This window comes from Phacochoerus africanus, chromosome 8 (genome assembly GCF_016906955.1).
Source record: "Phacochoerus africanus isolate WHEZ1 chromosome 8, ROS_Pafr_v1, whole genome shotgun sequence".
Taxonomy (NCBI): Eukaryota; Metazoa; Chordata; class Mammalia; order Artiodactyla; family Suidae; genus Phacochoerus; species Phacochoerus africanus.
Window position 1 is genome coordinate 144895569 of NC_062551.1, and position 17410 is coordinate 144912978.

Sequence of the window (17410 nt, forward strand, 5' to 3'; positions counted from 1 at the left end):
GCTTGCCCTTCAGTCAGTTGTCAACCATTACTTCCTTCTGTATGTGGGTTCATCTGCCCTGGGCTACCCCTCCATGGCATAGGCAACACGACCTCCTTCAAAATCAGCCAAATCTCCACTCTTTCTGTTCTTCAAGTAGCCAGGGACAAGAATCCTTCTTCCTGCTCTGGGTGAACCTTTCTGCCTCATCCCTTCACAGTCTTGCTTGACCTAGTCCTTCTCAAGCCCATCCAATTTAGTACAAACACACTTCTGTGTCCATACTGCTCTGGAGCTACTGTTATTCATTCCTTCCACGAGTATTGACAGGATTTGACCATGGTGGCAGCAGAGCCCCTTTCTTTATTTCCCTTCTAGTCCATCATCATCAAAAGATATTTCCACGCTCAGTCCCCACTTCCTACCCTTCCCTTTGCTTCCTACTGAACACCTGGATGGGACTGAACACCTGGACACCAACTCCTTGTCACATCCCGCAGATGCATTCCAGGCTCTATGTTACAGACTTTCTACACAGTCAGCACGGAGGGTCCTTGCTTCTTGACACTTTGCCCAAACATCATGATGCTCATTTCACTGATGCTCTCATTCTACCTCTTTCCTAGGACCAGGCCTATGATAACCGAAACTCCTCACTGACACCTTGTTCTCTTTAGCAATAATATTTAACCCCTCAACAGTGTTCCCAACATTGGCTGTGTCGGGGAATCACTTGGGAAGCTTGGGAAACTGCTAATGTCTAGATCTCCTCCTGCACTACCTCTCCCAGAGATCCTGGGTTGTGGCCTGGGAGTCAGGATTCTGATATGCCACTGAGACTGAGAACTGTGGCCTCAGGGATTGATCCAGGGCTAGGGAAGTGGTTGATTAGCCGGCTCACTAGATCTCCAAAGAGAACCACTTTTATTTGTCTTACGAATATTTGTCTTCCTCATATCTTTTGAACAAAGGGTACCCATGCTAAATATATATATATATTTTTTTTTTTTTTGACTGTTTGAAAACTAGTGACTGAGTTCCATGACAAGGCCTTCTGTGACCTGATCCCACTCTGCCTTCCAGCATTATTCCAGCCACACCTCACATCAGGTGCTTCAATAAAGCAGCACCCAACATGCTCTTCTCCCCTCTGTGCCTGTGCTCATGATGTCCTTTCTATTTTGCATGTCTGCTGGATCTCCTGAGCAACTCCTTCCATCTTTCAATATGTTTCCTATATGCTGTCATCATGTTTGGTCTCATTTCTGTTGTGTACTACATCGCCGCATTGCAATGCTTGGAGGATGTGTCTGTCCCATCAACTGGGTTTTGTGCCAGAAAGTAGAGGAGCACATATAGCAGATTCCTTCCCCTCCTCCATAATCAGCAGCAGCTCCTCCATAACCAGCAAGCCGCCAACAGCCTCAGAGTCAGAGCACCCCCCTATTCTTTGCTGAACTGGAACTGGCCTACCCCTGGTGACACCCCCTGCTGCAGACACCTCTCGTTTATCTTCTTGAATTCTACTGTGGCTCAGGAGTTAGGCAGTGCCCACCTGCTTCTCCAGTCTCGGGTAAATCAGAAGTCCCTTTGTCTCTCTGAGGCTCATTCTACTAAGATTTCCTTTAGCTTTTTTTTTTTTTTTTAAGGGCCGCTTCTGTGGCACATGGAGGCTCGCAGGCTAGGGGTCCAGTCGGAGCTGTAGCTGCTGGCCCATGCCACAGCCGCAGCACTGCCAGATCCAAGCCATGTCTGCAACCTACACCACAGCTCATGGCAACGCTGGATCCCCAAGCCACTGAGCAAGGCCAGGGATCAAACCTGCATCCTCATGGATGCCAGTCAGATTTGTTCCCACTGAGCCACGATGGGAACTCCCTACTGAGTTTTCTTGGCTGCTTCCTTTTGTCCCTACGTCTACCAATTGCTTGGCCACCAAGTGACCTGGCACCTGGATCTCAATCTTCCACTTCACTTTTCTCTTCTGAATAGCTTTTTTTTTTTCCACCTCTCTTTTCTTCTCCTAACTCCATTCTCTCATCTCTCTTAAGTATGATTTGAAATATGTATAATTTTATTTCTATGTACATTTATTTATGCAGTTATACAAACAGGCATACATTTATTCGAATGGAAATTCCACTCTAATTATTGGGCTGCACTCTTGGGCTCAGCGGCCATTTAATTTATATTTGATGGTGTTTGGTTACCTGTAGCATTTTCACAACATGACTGTTCTCCATATTAGGAATGTCTTCATAAAGCCACTTTGGTATTAGCAATAAGAGTCTTCTTTTAATTCTGAAAACAGAAATGACACATTAGAATAAACATCTTACTTGAGGATTGGTGCAGGCAATTGAGGAGATTAGGAAATCTACTAGAATGGAATGTAGCATAAAAAACTTTGTGATGCAGGAGCTAAGATTTCCATCTCTGACTTTAAAAAGTTATGCGAGAAGTTGACTCAGTGTCTTCACATTTCCTTCTCTGTTGCTCTGTCTCTCTCTAATGAGCCAGAACATTCCAAAACACTCACACTAGATTCAAGATAAGTGGGAGAACAACCCAGGAAGTGAAACTGTGCACATGTTAAGTGTGACAACCATTGTAAGCATGAGGTATCCATGTGGAAAAGTTTGGAAAACTTAAGAGGTATTTTGTAAAACTTTCCAAGGTGACCATAACCACAGAGGAATATTAAGGAAGAGAGTATCATGTAATAAAACTATAATATTTGGGCTCTTCTAATTGGTATGATTCTAAAGAAAGTTGAAATGATAGTGAAAGGTTCGGACTTCCTAGGTAGTTGGAGTAGGAGGCTGGGGAAGTTACCTGGCAGTTGTGTGGCATGATGGGAACACTGATTTTTACTTAGGCTCTGTGCTTATCAAGGATCACTGGGGTGGGGTGATGGGAAGAAGAGGGAGAGACCGTGAGCACCCCACTTCTCCTCCTAAGCTACCCCTTGGCACCAAGCACTTTCTACATTTAGGTAAGAATTGAGTGGAAAGCACTTTCTACATTTAGGTAAGAATTGAGCAAAGAGGTTGCACCAGGAATTTAGAAGAGATTCCACTGATGTCTGGTACATTATTACATGTTAACAAGGTACCAAACAGATCAAACTCCTTTATCTGTTCATGCAGCTTCTCTAGGAACCTTTCTTAAGTAGCAACCAAGATGGCTACATGGATTTTGCTAGTCCAATTTGACCCTGAACTGTAGGGTAAAAATAATTTCTCTTTTCACATGTTTATACGATGTTTAACTGTCCTGCTTATTTACTCATTCACACTTCATGTACTTAACATTAGACTAAATTAGTAAATTCATGCTATTACAGAAAAGATTTTATACAGCATGCTCATTTATTCAGTGAGGAAAAAAATCTGTATTATATATGCACGTGTATATATATTATGGATAATATAATATATATACATATCCATATACATGTATACCCACTCTGGGTTTTATTATACTTAAAAATGTTTGCCATCTGATTTTCAGTTCTGTTTCTGAAATAATGGCTTTTATGAATAATGTATAGATATAGTAAACAACTCCATTTATATGTAAGATATTTATATTGGAAGCACCTCTTGAACTGTCTTTCTTTAAAAAATAATTAAATCAGCAAAGAATGTTTTAAAATCTTTTTGTCATTACCAGTAGGAAGTGAATCTTTAGGTTATACTCAGTAATAATCTTAATATTATTTAAAATGTCACACTAAATAGGACATCTTTGGATAATGCCACATATTAATATTCTTATGTGCTACATATTTGCACATTAAGATGTCTCAAAGGGCTTTATAATCAAGTATATTTTAAAACAACCTAAAATAAAGTTTCATATTAATTTGCCCACCTCACAAGGGTACCAATGCTATGTTTATTAATACGTAATTTAAATCCTTAAGTTCTGAGGAAAAAGCCTATGTAAATAAAAAAAAATCACTAGTGTACTGTATATTTAGAATTGCTCATTCTACAGCCTTCTCCTGAATTTTGATGATGCATTTCAAAGAAAGAAATTCACTTAACTCATGAAGCAAGTGATGGCAAGAAATAGAAACTCAGTGCCAACTAGGCCAAGAACACGTGTTAAACTCTGTGTGTCATTGGATGCACTAGAAGACTGCCACATCAAACAACTCTATTAATAGATTAGAAGCACTCAGTGCATCTAGTACAATTTAGGGAATCAAAGGCACGGCTTCCCTCAAAGTCTCATTTTTTAATAACTAGGCATTGATCTTCACTAATATATTGTGGGGAAAAAATTGATTGAAGGAGGCCGAGGAGAAGGGCATTGGGGCTGAATTTGAACCCTAACACAACTGGTATTAAAGTGATGAATTCAGACATTGCTGTGCTTCTCCTGACACCGATTCAGGGGATTTATTTGGGTAGAACTTGAGGCAGGCTATGACTTTAACCCCTGTGAAGAATCCGGGCACTGGAAATGGATGTCAGGGCACAATGAAAAGGCTGCCTGGGGAAAGAGAGAACACAGAGATAATATCAGCTGCCTCGGGACTCCTGGCTTAGTGTTTGGGGACCTTGGGCTGACCACTTAACCTCTCTAAGCCTGTGTAAGCCATCTGTAAAACAAGCCATTGAGCTTTTCTGGCAGGGTCCTTTCAGGGATTAAATGAATGACATTTATAAAGAGTTTGGCATGAGTGGGTACTCCTTAAACACGAACGGTTCCTTTTGTTTTTTCTTTCTCTCAAGAAAAATTTTGATGGATTTTTTTTTTTCTCCTCTGGTAAATCACTGAGTTGACTACATTTTGATGGTACAAGTAGATGGTCTATATCAGAAAACAAATTCTACGAAAACCTACCCCGTTCGGAGCGATCTGTTAAATATCCCAATCAAAGAAAGAATTGACAACAAAACGGCAAAGAAGACCATTCCCAATAAAAGGCCAATGTCTTGTTGCCTGTTGTCTGAAAGGAAAGAAAAATAATTTTAGCTAAGCACGTGTGTCCATGTGATGCCAGAATCATTGTTCTCTCTACTCTGTTCCAAATGAAGGTCACTGATTGCAAAGGAAACAAGGAAGGGGAAAATAAAATCAACCTTTACCTTGGGCTGTCACGTGACTGTCCTTCCAAACTGCACGACAAGACCTTATGTTTGAGAAAATCGGGCTGCATGTGTCTGATGTCGGTGGGTTTCTAGAATTGCGTCTCTGGCAAATGTGGTCAGCATCAGACACTTTTCTGAGCTTGTGTTTGCATGTTTTATATTAAAAAAAAGGCTTAGTGATGAACCACCTCATTTGGTTTTTCTGACACAAGTGAGAATTCCCAGTTGCTTGCAACAGAGTCTAAAGCTGGCCACAATCACAACTGAGGTTTGTGGGTTTTTTAAAAAAGTATTTTGCACACGACAGGAGTTATGTACAACTCGTCACCATTCTTCAAAATTTGTTGTTCATGAATTTTTTCTTGCTGAAAAAGGATATTCACTCTACTTAGAATTATATATGAGAAATCCACTGCCATATATCTTGCACTGACATTTTAACAACAATGCTTTTTTTTGTTTGTTTAATTTTGCAGTGGAATTAATCACCTGAAATCTTTAAATAATTAATATAACATGTGTTATATATTATATAGAATATGTGTTAGCTACAAGGCTTATCCCACTTTCTTCCTAGTAGATGAAAAACCTTCCATTCAAATGTAGAATATTACTGAGATATGACTTATCACACTGGGGGTGGTGCTGAGCCATGCGGGGTATTGGCCCCTTCCATCCTTCTTCCTCCTTTTTTCTGCCTTAGCAAGTGCTTATCAAATACTTACCATGTTTCAGGCATGGTATTGGCCCTGATCTAGTTATTTACTTGCTGTACCTACTCTACACTTGGGGGTCTCAGGTTATCCAACCCCTCTTCCTCTTCTTCTTCTTCTTTTTTTTTTTTTTGGTCTTTTTGCCTTTTCTAGAGCCGCTTCCTACAGCATATGGAGGTTCCCAGGCTAAGGGTCGAATTGGAGCTGTAGCCACCGGCCTACACCAGAGCCACAGCAACGCAGGATCCGAGCCGCGTCTGTGACCTACACCATAGCTCACGGCAACGCCAGATCCTTAACCCACTGAGCAAGGCCAGGGATCGAACCTGCATCCTCATGGTTCCTAGTTGGATTCGTTAACCACTGCGCCACGACGGGAACTCCCAGCCCCTCTTCTAAGGCCAACTGGTGGGCGGGAGCCAGTATGGTTTATTTCACTCCAAAGTCTCAGTGGGATATGGAATTAGTGTTTTCTTAGGACTAAAATACTATTGCTGAGAGTTTTAAATACACTAACTGGAGGTAGTGGCTGCCACATGCTCTTGGCCATTAAAGATTCTTGGAGAGTCCCCAAGCTAATGTGGGGCCAGGTAAAGGAGTGCAGGAAGAGAACAGAGTGATTGAGAGCATACCTGAGATAACGGGTTCGAATTAGATGTGCCGCCTATCAGCTCTGGAAGCTCAGAGCATAATAATGAACTTGCTGAAGCTCAAGTTTCCTCTTCCATGATATAGAGATAATAATACCTTTCTAACAGAGCAGCCATGAGTTCCTAGCTTCCACAATTCCCACGGAAATATCAAGGTGTAAGGTCTGTGCGGGCATCTGTAATCAGGCACCTGACCTGAACCTAAGCACTTGGCTCATAATTGATTCACATAATACAAATTCAGAGCCCTCTTACATTGCTCATGTTTATAATACTTACTATCACCGTGCTTTTCTCTTCTTGTTTGTTGTTTGCCCCACCCACACCCGTGTCTATCTGGAATGGAAGCTCCATGAGGACAGGGGCTTCATTCATTTTTTTCACTGCTGATTACCCAATACTCAGAATAGTGCCTAGCACATAGAATATTGTTGAATTTAAAAAAATTAAAATATAGTTGATTTACAGTGTTGTGCTAATTTCTGCTGTACAGTAAAGTGACTCAGTTACACACACACACACACATTCTTTTTAATATTCTTTTCCATCGAGATCTGTCCTGGGAGACTGGATATAGTTCCAGTTCCCTGTGCTAGGCAGTAGGACCTTGTTGTTTGTCCATTCTAAATGTAATAGTTTGCATCTACTAACCCCAAACTCCCAGTCCATCCCTCTCCCTCCCCCGCACCTTGGCAAGCACAAGTCTGTTCTCTATGTCTGTGAGTTTGTTTTGTAGGTAGGTTCGCTTTGTACCATACTTTAGATTCTACGTATAACTGACATCATATGGTAATTGTCTTTCGCTTTCTGACTTATTTCACTTAGTGTGGTAACCTCTAGTTGCATCCATGTTGCTGCAAATAGCATTATTTTGTTCTTTTTTAGGGCTGAGTAGTATTCCATTGTTAGAATATTTTTTTGAATAAACAAAAGTCCTCAGAATACCAATATCACCTGTAAAAGTTTTTTTTTTTTGAAAAAATTTTTTTTTTGTCTTTTTGCTATTTCTTGGGCTGCTCCCGCAGCATATGGAGGTTCCCAGGCTAGGGGTCAAAGCGGAGCTGCAGGCACCGGCCTACGCCAGAGCCACAGCAACGCGGGATCCGAGCCGCGTCTGCAACCTACACCACAGCTCACGGCAACGCCGGATCCTTAACCCACTGAGCAAGGGCAAGGACCGAACCCGCAACCTCATGGTTCCTAGTCAGATTCGTTAACCACTGCACCACGACAGGAACTCCATAGTTTTTATACTATTCCTGCCGCATTTTCTACCCATGGTCAGTGTTGAAATAGTTATATCTAAAGTTTTTCGATTTGAAATTTTTGTTTAGAGCTATATTTGCCCATTGTACAATCTGATCTAATATATTTTTATGCCTCAAATATTTATGTATGCTTATCAATGGAAAATACTGAATCATAGTAACAAATAAAATGGCAGCTGGCTTGTATAAGAGAGCACAGACTTTCGGATTTGAAAAACAAGGTCTGAACAGGTTCCTCAACCTCTCTGGGCTTCCATTTTCCTATCTGTGAAACAGATATGAGTGTATATAACACTTATCTCACCTGGTTGTTTTGAAGATGGATAAAAATTTTGAAGATTGAAAAAGATGGTATATATGAAACTCCTGGTACATGGTAGACATGAAACCAAGCAGGACCATGTGGGACTCCTGAGCACACAAGCCTTTCTGTGCCCCCCATTTCTTGTTTTTAGGGAATAAGCTTCAGCCTCCATGTTCAAACAGTTGCAAAGCAGGGGAGGAGTGGGGTGCGGAGACCAGGGGGAGCAGTCAGGAAACAGTAGTGCAGCCTTGGGGCAGGGTCCTGGTTCCTCCTCGAAGTTTATACATAACAATACCTTTGAGTTCTTCTGTGGAGCCAAACCCCCAACAAATGAAAAGTGTTATGAAGCATTCTTCATTCCAGAAAGGAGGAGGACCACCAGAACCTTTCCCAGAACCAATCGGAGCTGTAGCCACTGGCCTACACCACAGTCATGGCAACTCAGGATCCGAGCCGTGTCTGCAACCTACACCATAGCTCAAGGCAATGCCAGATCCTTAACCCACTGAGTGAGGCCAGGGATCGAACCTGCATCCTCACGGATACTAGTCAGATTTGTTTCTGCTCAACCCCAACAGGAACTCCTGTCTCCCTGCATTTCTCTTCAGCACCAGTGGACAGAGGCTGAGTTTTGGCAATAGACACTCAAATGATGTTTTGTTGTTGTTGTTGTGTTGTTTTTAAGAAGGACATTTTGAGGCCTAGCACCAATTGAAATGAAAATATATCTAATCCAGAGCAAAAGCTGGCAAAATCTACCTAAACCACTCCTTAAATTCAATTTTAAGCAGATTTGTTGATTATTTTCCAATGGAATGCATGTGGCATATTTTGCCACTAAGAAACTTAGGCCTGACACATGATTTTTCCTATGGAGCATTCAAATGAATGATTAGTAATGACCACCCCACAAACCTAAGCAGTGCTTTCTTACCAGAGGTAAGGTGTCCTTTAAAGATGGAAGCAACTGGAAGCCCAGAATTCTGAGCGTCATTTTGGAATGATTTCACTGTGACCTGGGGGACTTAAACAAAAAGAAAATAGCATCAACTTCTTACATTTTTCACTCAGGTTACCTAATTTCCTAAAAGAGTCTCTTCACTTGTTTGGAGATGATTAAAATAAACCAATGTTGGGAGCTCCTGTCGTGGCGCAGTGGTTAACAAATCCGACTAGGAACCATGAGGTTTCGGGTTCGATCCCTGCCCTTGCCCAGTGGGTTAACGATCCAGCGTTGCTGTGAGCTGTGGTGTAGGTTGCAGACACAGCTCGGAACCCGCATTGCTGTGGCCCTGGTGTAGGCCGGGTGGCTACAGCTCCGCTTCGACCCCTAGCGTGGGAACTTCCATATGCCGCTGGAGCGGCCCAAGAAATGGCAAAAAGACAAAATAAATAAATGAATAAATAAAAAATAAAATTAACCAATGTCTTTAATAGGCTTGAAAGATGAAGTAAAAGCAAAAACCTTTGAGTGGGTGAGCCATGCCCCCATTAGCATTTTTATTTAAAAATAGTATATAATGTCTTTTCTTCTTTTTATTAAATTGGGTAAAGCCCAAAGGAAGAAACTTTTAAAGGACAATAAAAACTACGTAGGGTTTGTAAAACTTTAAGATGTGTCCAATAATGTCATGAGACTTCTAGGCAGCAAATACTGAGGAGTTTATTTCATTCTCTGAACCAGGAAAAACCACACACACACACACACACACAGACACACACACACAGACACACATACACACACACCTGGTTTCTACTTGATTCATTCCAGTAGATGATGCAATAAAGTTTGGGTTTCCTTAAGAGCCTCCAAGATCACATCTGCCTTTGCACAGACGATGTCAGCACCATCTTGGCTCCATATAAGAAGCTTAGTTTTGATTATCAGACAATTTGATGTTATAACACAAGCATAGAAGGCCATCAGTGACTTCTCTCTGCTTTTCTGCTGGCCAGGATGCTGGCCAGCCCTGCCTACTCGTGAGGGCCGTTTGGATACTGCAAATGAAAGCATCTCACCAGGGTGCGGCAAGCCACCTTGGCAGTTAACTCATTTTCCGTCTGACCTCAAGAGAGTCCTGGAGCTTCCTTACCCACCTCCTCCCTCCTGGTAATTCAAAGCTGCCAGAGGTGACTTCAAGGACACAATTCTCCCAGGTAACAGAAGACATTCCTGAAAATGGTTCTAAGCTCTCAGTGCCCCCAAAGGGCCCCAAGCCTTATTTATTCAGTCATTCTGCTTTCAGGGTTCAAATTCTTCATTTAAAAGAATGATTTGGGGGCTCAGGGAGAAATCACACCTTAAAGCATCCTTAACTGCTATGGAGATGTCACAGGCTTGTATCACGAGCTGTGTGACCTGGGCAACTCTCTTTGAGAAAAATATCACAGGAGTTCTGACATAAAGCTTCCTCTGGGTCTTTGGAAATGTTTTAAGAGGGCTGATGTGGGTGCAGGCACAGGCTCAATTGAAGAATATTTTTCTAAGAACAATGGATAGGGGATTTTAGGAGATGAAAACATCAGAAAAGCCCAAAGTTCTTTCCTGTGTTTTTATTCTTGCTTCTCTCACAGCAAGAGGGAAAGGTTTTACTGTGAATTGTGACAAATCAGGAATGCTTGCTGGCTCCTCACTGAGTCTCTTTTTTGGCCTGTGTGTTTCCACCAAACCTTGAGGGAGCATGGTTATGTCTCAGTGGCCGAGGGCCAGGTTTATTCATCTAAATGAGTGTTTTGTAAGCTAATGTGCACTCTCAAGGAGCCCCAGCAGGAGTCTACAAAAACATGACTTTAAAATTTTAAGAAAAATATTACAGTCAAATGTTACACAACTTTCAATTTGGCAAAATCCTGGGTTTATTGCATATATTGCTGGATTATTATTGTTTTCACTTTTATTATATTAAAATTACTATTTTTTTTTTGGCCTACCATTTGTAGTGCCTTCTACGAGCCTTTTTGTATGTAATGAATTTAGGTAAACTTCCAAAATTACAGCCATGCCCCCCATTAGCATTTGTATATATTAAAAATAATATATAGTGCTGTTGACTTTTAATAAAGGTTGATATAATTCTGTTGTCTAAACTACAGGTGGTTATTTGGCCAGGAAACTTCAGTTATTAATTTGTATCACATAAAAATAATTTTATATCTGACTAGGGCTTTATTAGCTCTAATAGAGAATAAACAGTCTTCCTTTAGAGACTTTTGCGATCAGTGTCACCTCATCCAGGTGTATTCATTTAAATTTAGATTACATTAAAGTCATCAAAAGGAGATTCTTAATTATGAGAAAGTAATTTCACAAAGAATTAGATATCTGAAGTAAGACAATTATAAACGAAATTGTCAGAGGAAAAATTCAATGATCAAATTTTTTAAGTGTGAAGCCCTATAGGCTATATTCCTCACAGCATACTGCCACCAAGTGGCTAGGTCATTCCTTCTTAAATCATACTATTTTTCATTATAAAAGCAGTCAGGGAAAAAAAACCAGGAGAAAATAATTTTGACAAGAAAAATAAAAGGGAGAGGGAGGAAAAATTGCTAATCTCATCCCCTTAACCCACTTGCTATGACTGAAAACATTGCTTATGTCAACTCTGACCATCGAAATGCTAGAAAAAAATGCTGGAAAAAATGCCTGAAAATGCTAGAAAAAAATCTCTAGCATATTTTTGTTATTTATTTAAGGTCTGTGGTATTATGTCCATAAAGAGACAGTTCTTTCCCTGAAGCAGAATATTAAATTATGTCTGTTACTCTCAAAGCACATATTTGAGTATTTTAAGAAACCCCAAATCTTCTTTAATTTGGTAAGAATTTTTATCTAACATACACACTGACATTGGGCACTAGAGTTCCAGAAGACAGTGTGTTTACAGGGAATTTAGAGTGCTTTCAAACAAAAAAAATGTAGTTCCTTATTCCTGGACAAAACTAGAAGCATAGCATAACTACATTCTTTGGCCCCCCAAATACCAGCTTAATTTAATCAGATCAGCTCAAAAGGAATTAATTTTAGCCATAATGGATTCCATCTGTTCCTTAGGGATAATGTCAAATCAGCCTCAGCATTTCCCTGTACGTCTATTGTGGGATAAAGTTCTGTTATTTTTTTTTTTTTGGTTCGTTTTCATTTTTTTAGGGCTGCACTCACGGCATATGGCGGTTCCAAGGCTAAGGGTCTAATTGGAGCTGTAACTGTTGGCCTACACCACCGCTCAAGGCAACACCAGATCCTTCACCCACTGAGTGAGGCCAGGGATCAGACCTGTGTCCTCATAGATACTAGTCAGATTCATTTCTGCTGAGCCACAGTGGGAACCCCTTGTTATTCTTTTTTTTTTTTTTTGTCTTTTTGCTATTTCTTCGGCCGCTCCCACGGCATATGGAGGTTCCCAGGCTAGGGGTCCAATCGGAGCTACACCAGAGCCACAGCAATGCGGGATCCAAGCCGCGTCTGCAACCTACACCACAGCTCACGGCAACGCCGGATCATTAACCCACTGAGCAAGGGCAGGGACCGAACTCGCAGCCTCGTGGTTCCTAGTCAGATTCGTTAACCACTGTGCCACGAAGGGAACTCCCCCTTGTTATTCGTAAGTGGTGATTTATTGCATACTAATTATGTTTCAGATAATGTGCTAGGTTTTACATACTTGCTTTCTTTTAATCCCCACCACAACCCAATCAGGTAGATAATACTATTGCCGTCATTTTATGGATGAGGAAACAAAGGTATAAGAAAGATAAATCACTTGTCTAAAGTCACCTAGGTGGAGGTCTAAGAGTGAAAATTCCTGTCTAGTTCAGACATGTAATTTATGCTGGTCTCTGGCCCTTTTAGTTAATAATCTCACTTGTGCAGCAGGATGGCTCCAGATGGGGCAGCTAGCTCAGCCCTGCAAGCAGTGCTCCCCTCCTGAGACTTTGCCAGGGCTCCCTGCTCGCTGGCCACAGTGTGTCAGAGTTGCCTGGCCCTGCAGGGCTCTGGAATTACTGCAGTTGACTATGGTTGGGCTAATTCACTGATCACCAACTCTTGGATCTTCCAGCGCAGAGTTATTTTCTTCTGAAAAGCAACTATTTTCCTTGATTATGCAAGCAATACATGCTAACTGTAGGATGCTTGAAAAGTATAGAAGAGTATGAAAAAAGAAAATACAATTTTGTATTTGTTCACAAACTAGAAACAATGTTTGTTTGTTGTTGACAGTCTTTTGTATATATCTGTACCCTAGTAGAGATCATTTACTGAATGTTGTGTGTGGTTCTTTTAATGCCATATTATGTCATCCACGTTTTAAAATTTTATTAAAAATTGTTCAAAGTCATCATACTTATGGCTATTTAATATTTCATCATGTTTGTATTATACTTATTCAATCACCCCCCCCATTGAAAAAATGGCATAGCCTGGTGGTTTCAAACACCAGCGTTGGACTCAGGTGCAACTCAGTTCAAGTCCCAGCTCCACCACCTGGAGTTGCATGGCCCTGGCAAATTGCTCTGTGACTCATTTGTAAAATTGGATATTAGCAGCACTACATGCATGAGGTTTGATGAGTTAGTTCATACAATGCACCATACCTTATACAAATTAAAAGCTTAATAAGCATTACTGCAGCTATTACTGGACTTTTAGATTGTTTCCAAATTCTTTTATAATTAGCTTTTAAATAAATGTCATTGTACATATGTCCCTTTTCCATAGCTCTGCTTGCTTCCTGAGGCTGGGTTTCTGTAAGTGGAATTACTGGTATGGACATTTATAAGGTTCCTTTGTTTATTTTTACCCTAGCTAGTCTTGGTGTCAAAGCCACGCTAACCACTAACCTGTGTCATAGAGGTTCCACCACAGCTGACATAGGGAACTTTCTAGACCTTTCTTTCAGAAGTTTGTACATATTCAATAAAGAGGAGCCATATTAAAGGAGACAAAGGGTGTGTTTTTCAAGATAGTGAAGGGTTTTTTCCTGTCCTGTTTATCTTTCTCGCTTTCTTTCTGGCTGTGCCTGTAGCTTGCAGAAATTCCTGGGCCAGGCATCAAACCAGCGCCACAGTAGTGACCAGAGCCACAGCAATGACAATGCCAGATCCGTAACAAGCTAAGCCATCAGGGAACTCCTCCTCCTCCTGTTTTTCTTATAACATAAGCATCTTCTTCTGATTTCTTTCTTTCTATTCTCCTTCTTCTAATAATCTCTGCTGTTTCACAGCATTTATGTGCTGTCTTCCTAAGCCAGTTTAGCTCTGTGATTGGAATTAAGCATTATTAGGCCAAGTGTGAAGATCTGACCCTAGTCCATGTCAGATGGCAAAGCAAAAGACAGTGGCCAGACCTATCAAATAGGCACCAGAAGCCCAGGGCAGAGAAAACGACACATCAAAACAAACTCAATACCACACCTTGAAAAACAAGTCAAACGATGAAATCATCTCATGAGTTACCATGTCCTCTTTGTGTATTAAGGATGGGAGGGCATGCCTAGACATATTCAAGGGATTATCTTCTTGTTTATATTCCTAGGCTGTAAGTACTTGGTACATGGAGGGAGAAGAAGGTAAGAAATACGTGCATAGTGATAATACTATTAAAGAGAAGGAAAAGGTGAAAAGCAGCAGCCACCTAGATGTTTTCCTAAGTGACATGAACCATACAGATGGGAGGGTCTGATATCTAAGTGCAGCAAAACTCTGCGCAAGAATGAGCAGCTTTCAAGTTTTTCCCAGTGGTTTGGGAGTCTTCAAGCGTGCATCCTTGCTATCGAGCCAGGCATGTACCTGTTCCTGAATCTGAATAGTCTGGTGTACGCTTACCATTTTTTCAGTTGCCCAGCACCAGGACTAACTTCTCTTCCCGGGCATCCCAGAGTAGGTCAGAGGCAGGTAGGGCTTCCCAGTGTGGTAACCTCAGTGGAGCAGAGACTCTCTCTCCCCAGAGCCAGCAAGTAGCTACAAGCAGATGACCTAAGCCTCGATCATCAGATGCTCCCCTCCCCACAGGACACACGGCTCCAGGAAATCACTTAGAATTCAATATGGGTGTAGCAGCTATATCCACAGTCTGCTAATAGCACCAGTGGAGTGTCCAGGGCACAGAGTGGGCAGTGGCAGTGACCACAGTGCCAGCTACAGAGGCCTCACCTGAATCTTCCTAGCCTGCGATTTTGGCTGTGGTTCTGCTCCACAGGCTCTTAGACCCTGCTGGTGATCATGTCACCAGCTGTTATACTACTTTGCAGCTATCTTTCCGATAATCCCCTTTCTGCTTAAGAGAACCAGATTTGATTTCTTTTGTTTGCATCCAATCACAATGACTAGGAAAAATTGCAATTGCTGGTAGTGTGTGGATGGATAAAGGGACATGGTAGGACAAACAGTGACCCCACAAAGATGCCCATGCCCTAAAATCCTGGAATTTGTAGATAGATGACCTTATCTGGCAAAAGGTATTTGAGATGCGGAGATTATCCTAAATTACAGGGCTTGCCAAGGGTCTTTATAAGAAGGAGGCAGGAGGAGCAGAGTCAGAGAAAGAGGTTGGAAGATGCTATGCTTCTGGCTTTGAAGATGGACGATGGGGCAGCAAGACAAGAAATACAGGCAGCTACTAGAATCTGAAAAAGACATCAGAAGGAGTATAGTCCTGCTGATGCCTTGATTTTTGCCTGGTGATACTTATTTTGGAATTCTCGTCTCTGGAAACACTAGATAATACATTTGTATTGTTTTATTTTTTATTCATTTTTATTTTTCAAAGGTTTTTTTTTGTTTGTTTTGTTTTTTGTATTTTTAGGGCCACACCCACGCATATGGAGGTTCCCAGGCTAGGGGTCTAATCAGAGCTGCAGCTGCCGGCTTACGCCAGAGCCACAGCAATGCCAGAGCCAAGCCACATCTGTGACCTATACCACAGCTCATGGCTACGCTGGATCCTTTAACCCACTGAGTGAAGCCAGGGATCGAACCTGCAACCTCATGGTTCCTAGTCGGATTCGTTTCTGCTGCGCCATGATGGGAACTCCCATTTGTATTGTTTTAAATCGCCAAATGTACACTAACTTGTTACAGAAGCAATAGGACACTAATATAGATTATTTCTTCCTCACGGAAAAGTATAATCTTTATTCTCTATTACTGGATTGCAAACCTCAAAGAGATTGTGAAACTTCCGAATTGTTTTTCATTCTGCAGAACCTTTGGGGTTTATTAGGAATAAGACCTGAAGAAGATTAAATAAATCCAAATGAAAGGTCTAAAATGATTAGTATTTCAGGGAACACTGTGTCTCTGTTGAACCTAGTTTAGTAATCACAAATCTACAAATTCATAGTCCATCTCAATGTGAATGAATCAGAAATCTCTATTTACAAATAACAGTTTTTGCAAAGTACATTCTGGCCCCCTTCATATATATATATATATATATATATATTTAATATCATGTTTATTTGGTTCCATTGATTTAACATTTGTTTTTTCTTTTTTAGCTACTACAAGTCCTGAAAAATTAATGCGACTCTTTGAGTCACTGGTAATGCAGTAGTATTTTGTGGGAACAAAGTACAATGTGGTTTAATCTCTTGCCTTTACTTGCCTTCCTCTGGAGAATTGTCAAAAAAAAAAATAATAATATGCTTTCTCTGGGAAACTTTTCTACTGCAATGTAGTTCAAGCAAGTTAGTCATTTTGAAATGTGATTGCCCTTCCCTTAGGCCTCTGACTTGTCTTTAAAGGTAATACAGAGCCTGTACCTTTTCTTCATTACAAAGGGATCTGTATTACAGTGCAGATTTGAAAAACACTCCTGCCTAGAAGCCCTCTTCTCACATTTTTTACATCAGCAGTGGTAAGAATAATTAGAAAATTCAGGAGTTCCCGTCGCAGTGCAGTGGTTAACAAATCCGACTAGGAACCATGAGGTTGCAGGTTTGATCCCTGGCCTCGCTCAGTGGGTTAAGGATCTGGTGTTGCCTTGAGCTGTGGTGTGGGTTGCAGACATGGCTCGGATCTGGCGTTGTTGTGGGTCTGGCGTAGGCCAGTGGCTACAGCTCTGATTAGACCCCTAGCCTGGGAACCTCCATATGCCGCTGGTGTGGCCCTGAAAAAGGACAAAATACAAAAAAAAAAAAAAGAAGAGAGAACCAAATAATACTAGAGAGAATAGCCTGAGATTCTGATGTACCCATCCTTTCTGCCTCCTAAAGCTGCTGTCACTAAAGCAATGGCTTGGGCACTCACTTTTCCCCATTTTTGTGCCCATTTCCTGCCCACACCCTACATCAGCCTTCCTGACACTTCTCCTTCTTAAAGGGTGTGTCCAACCGCTGAGAAGTGGTTTTTACACTTTGCTGCAGAAGTATCACTTGGCTAGAGGCTCAGC

At 41.3% G+C, this 17410-nt stretch overlaps 2 protein-coding genes across 2 annotated transcripts in view; one reads left to right on the plus strand and one right to left on the minus strand.

Annotated features, from left to right (window-relative positions):
- The window catches only part of C8H1orf141 (chromosome 8 C1orf141 homolog), a 185593-nt gene that overhangs the window by 20037 nt on the left and 148146 nt on the right, over positions 1–17410 (plus strand). The window lies entirely within an intron of this gene.
- The window catches only part of IL23R (interleukin 23 receptor), a 64207-nt gene that overhangs the window by 3192 nt on the left and 43605 nt on the right, over positions 1–17410 (minus strand). The window contains exons 8-10 of the mRNA XM_047788723.1: positions 8954–9043; positions 4837–4942; positions 2190–2280 (exon numbers count right to left, since the gene is read on the minus strand). Coding sequence (XP_047644679.1) covers positions 2190–2280; positions 4837–4942; positions 8954–9043 — 287 coding nt within the window. The remainder of the gene's footprint in view (positions 1–2189; positions 2281–4836; positions 4943–8953; positions 9044–17410) is intronic.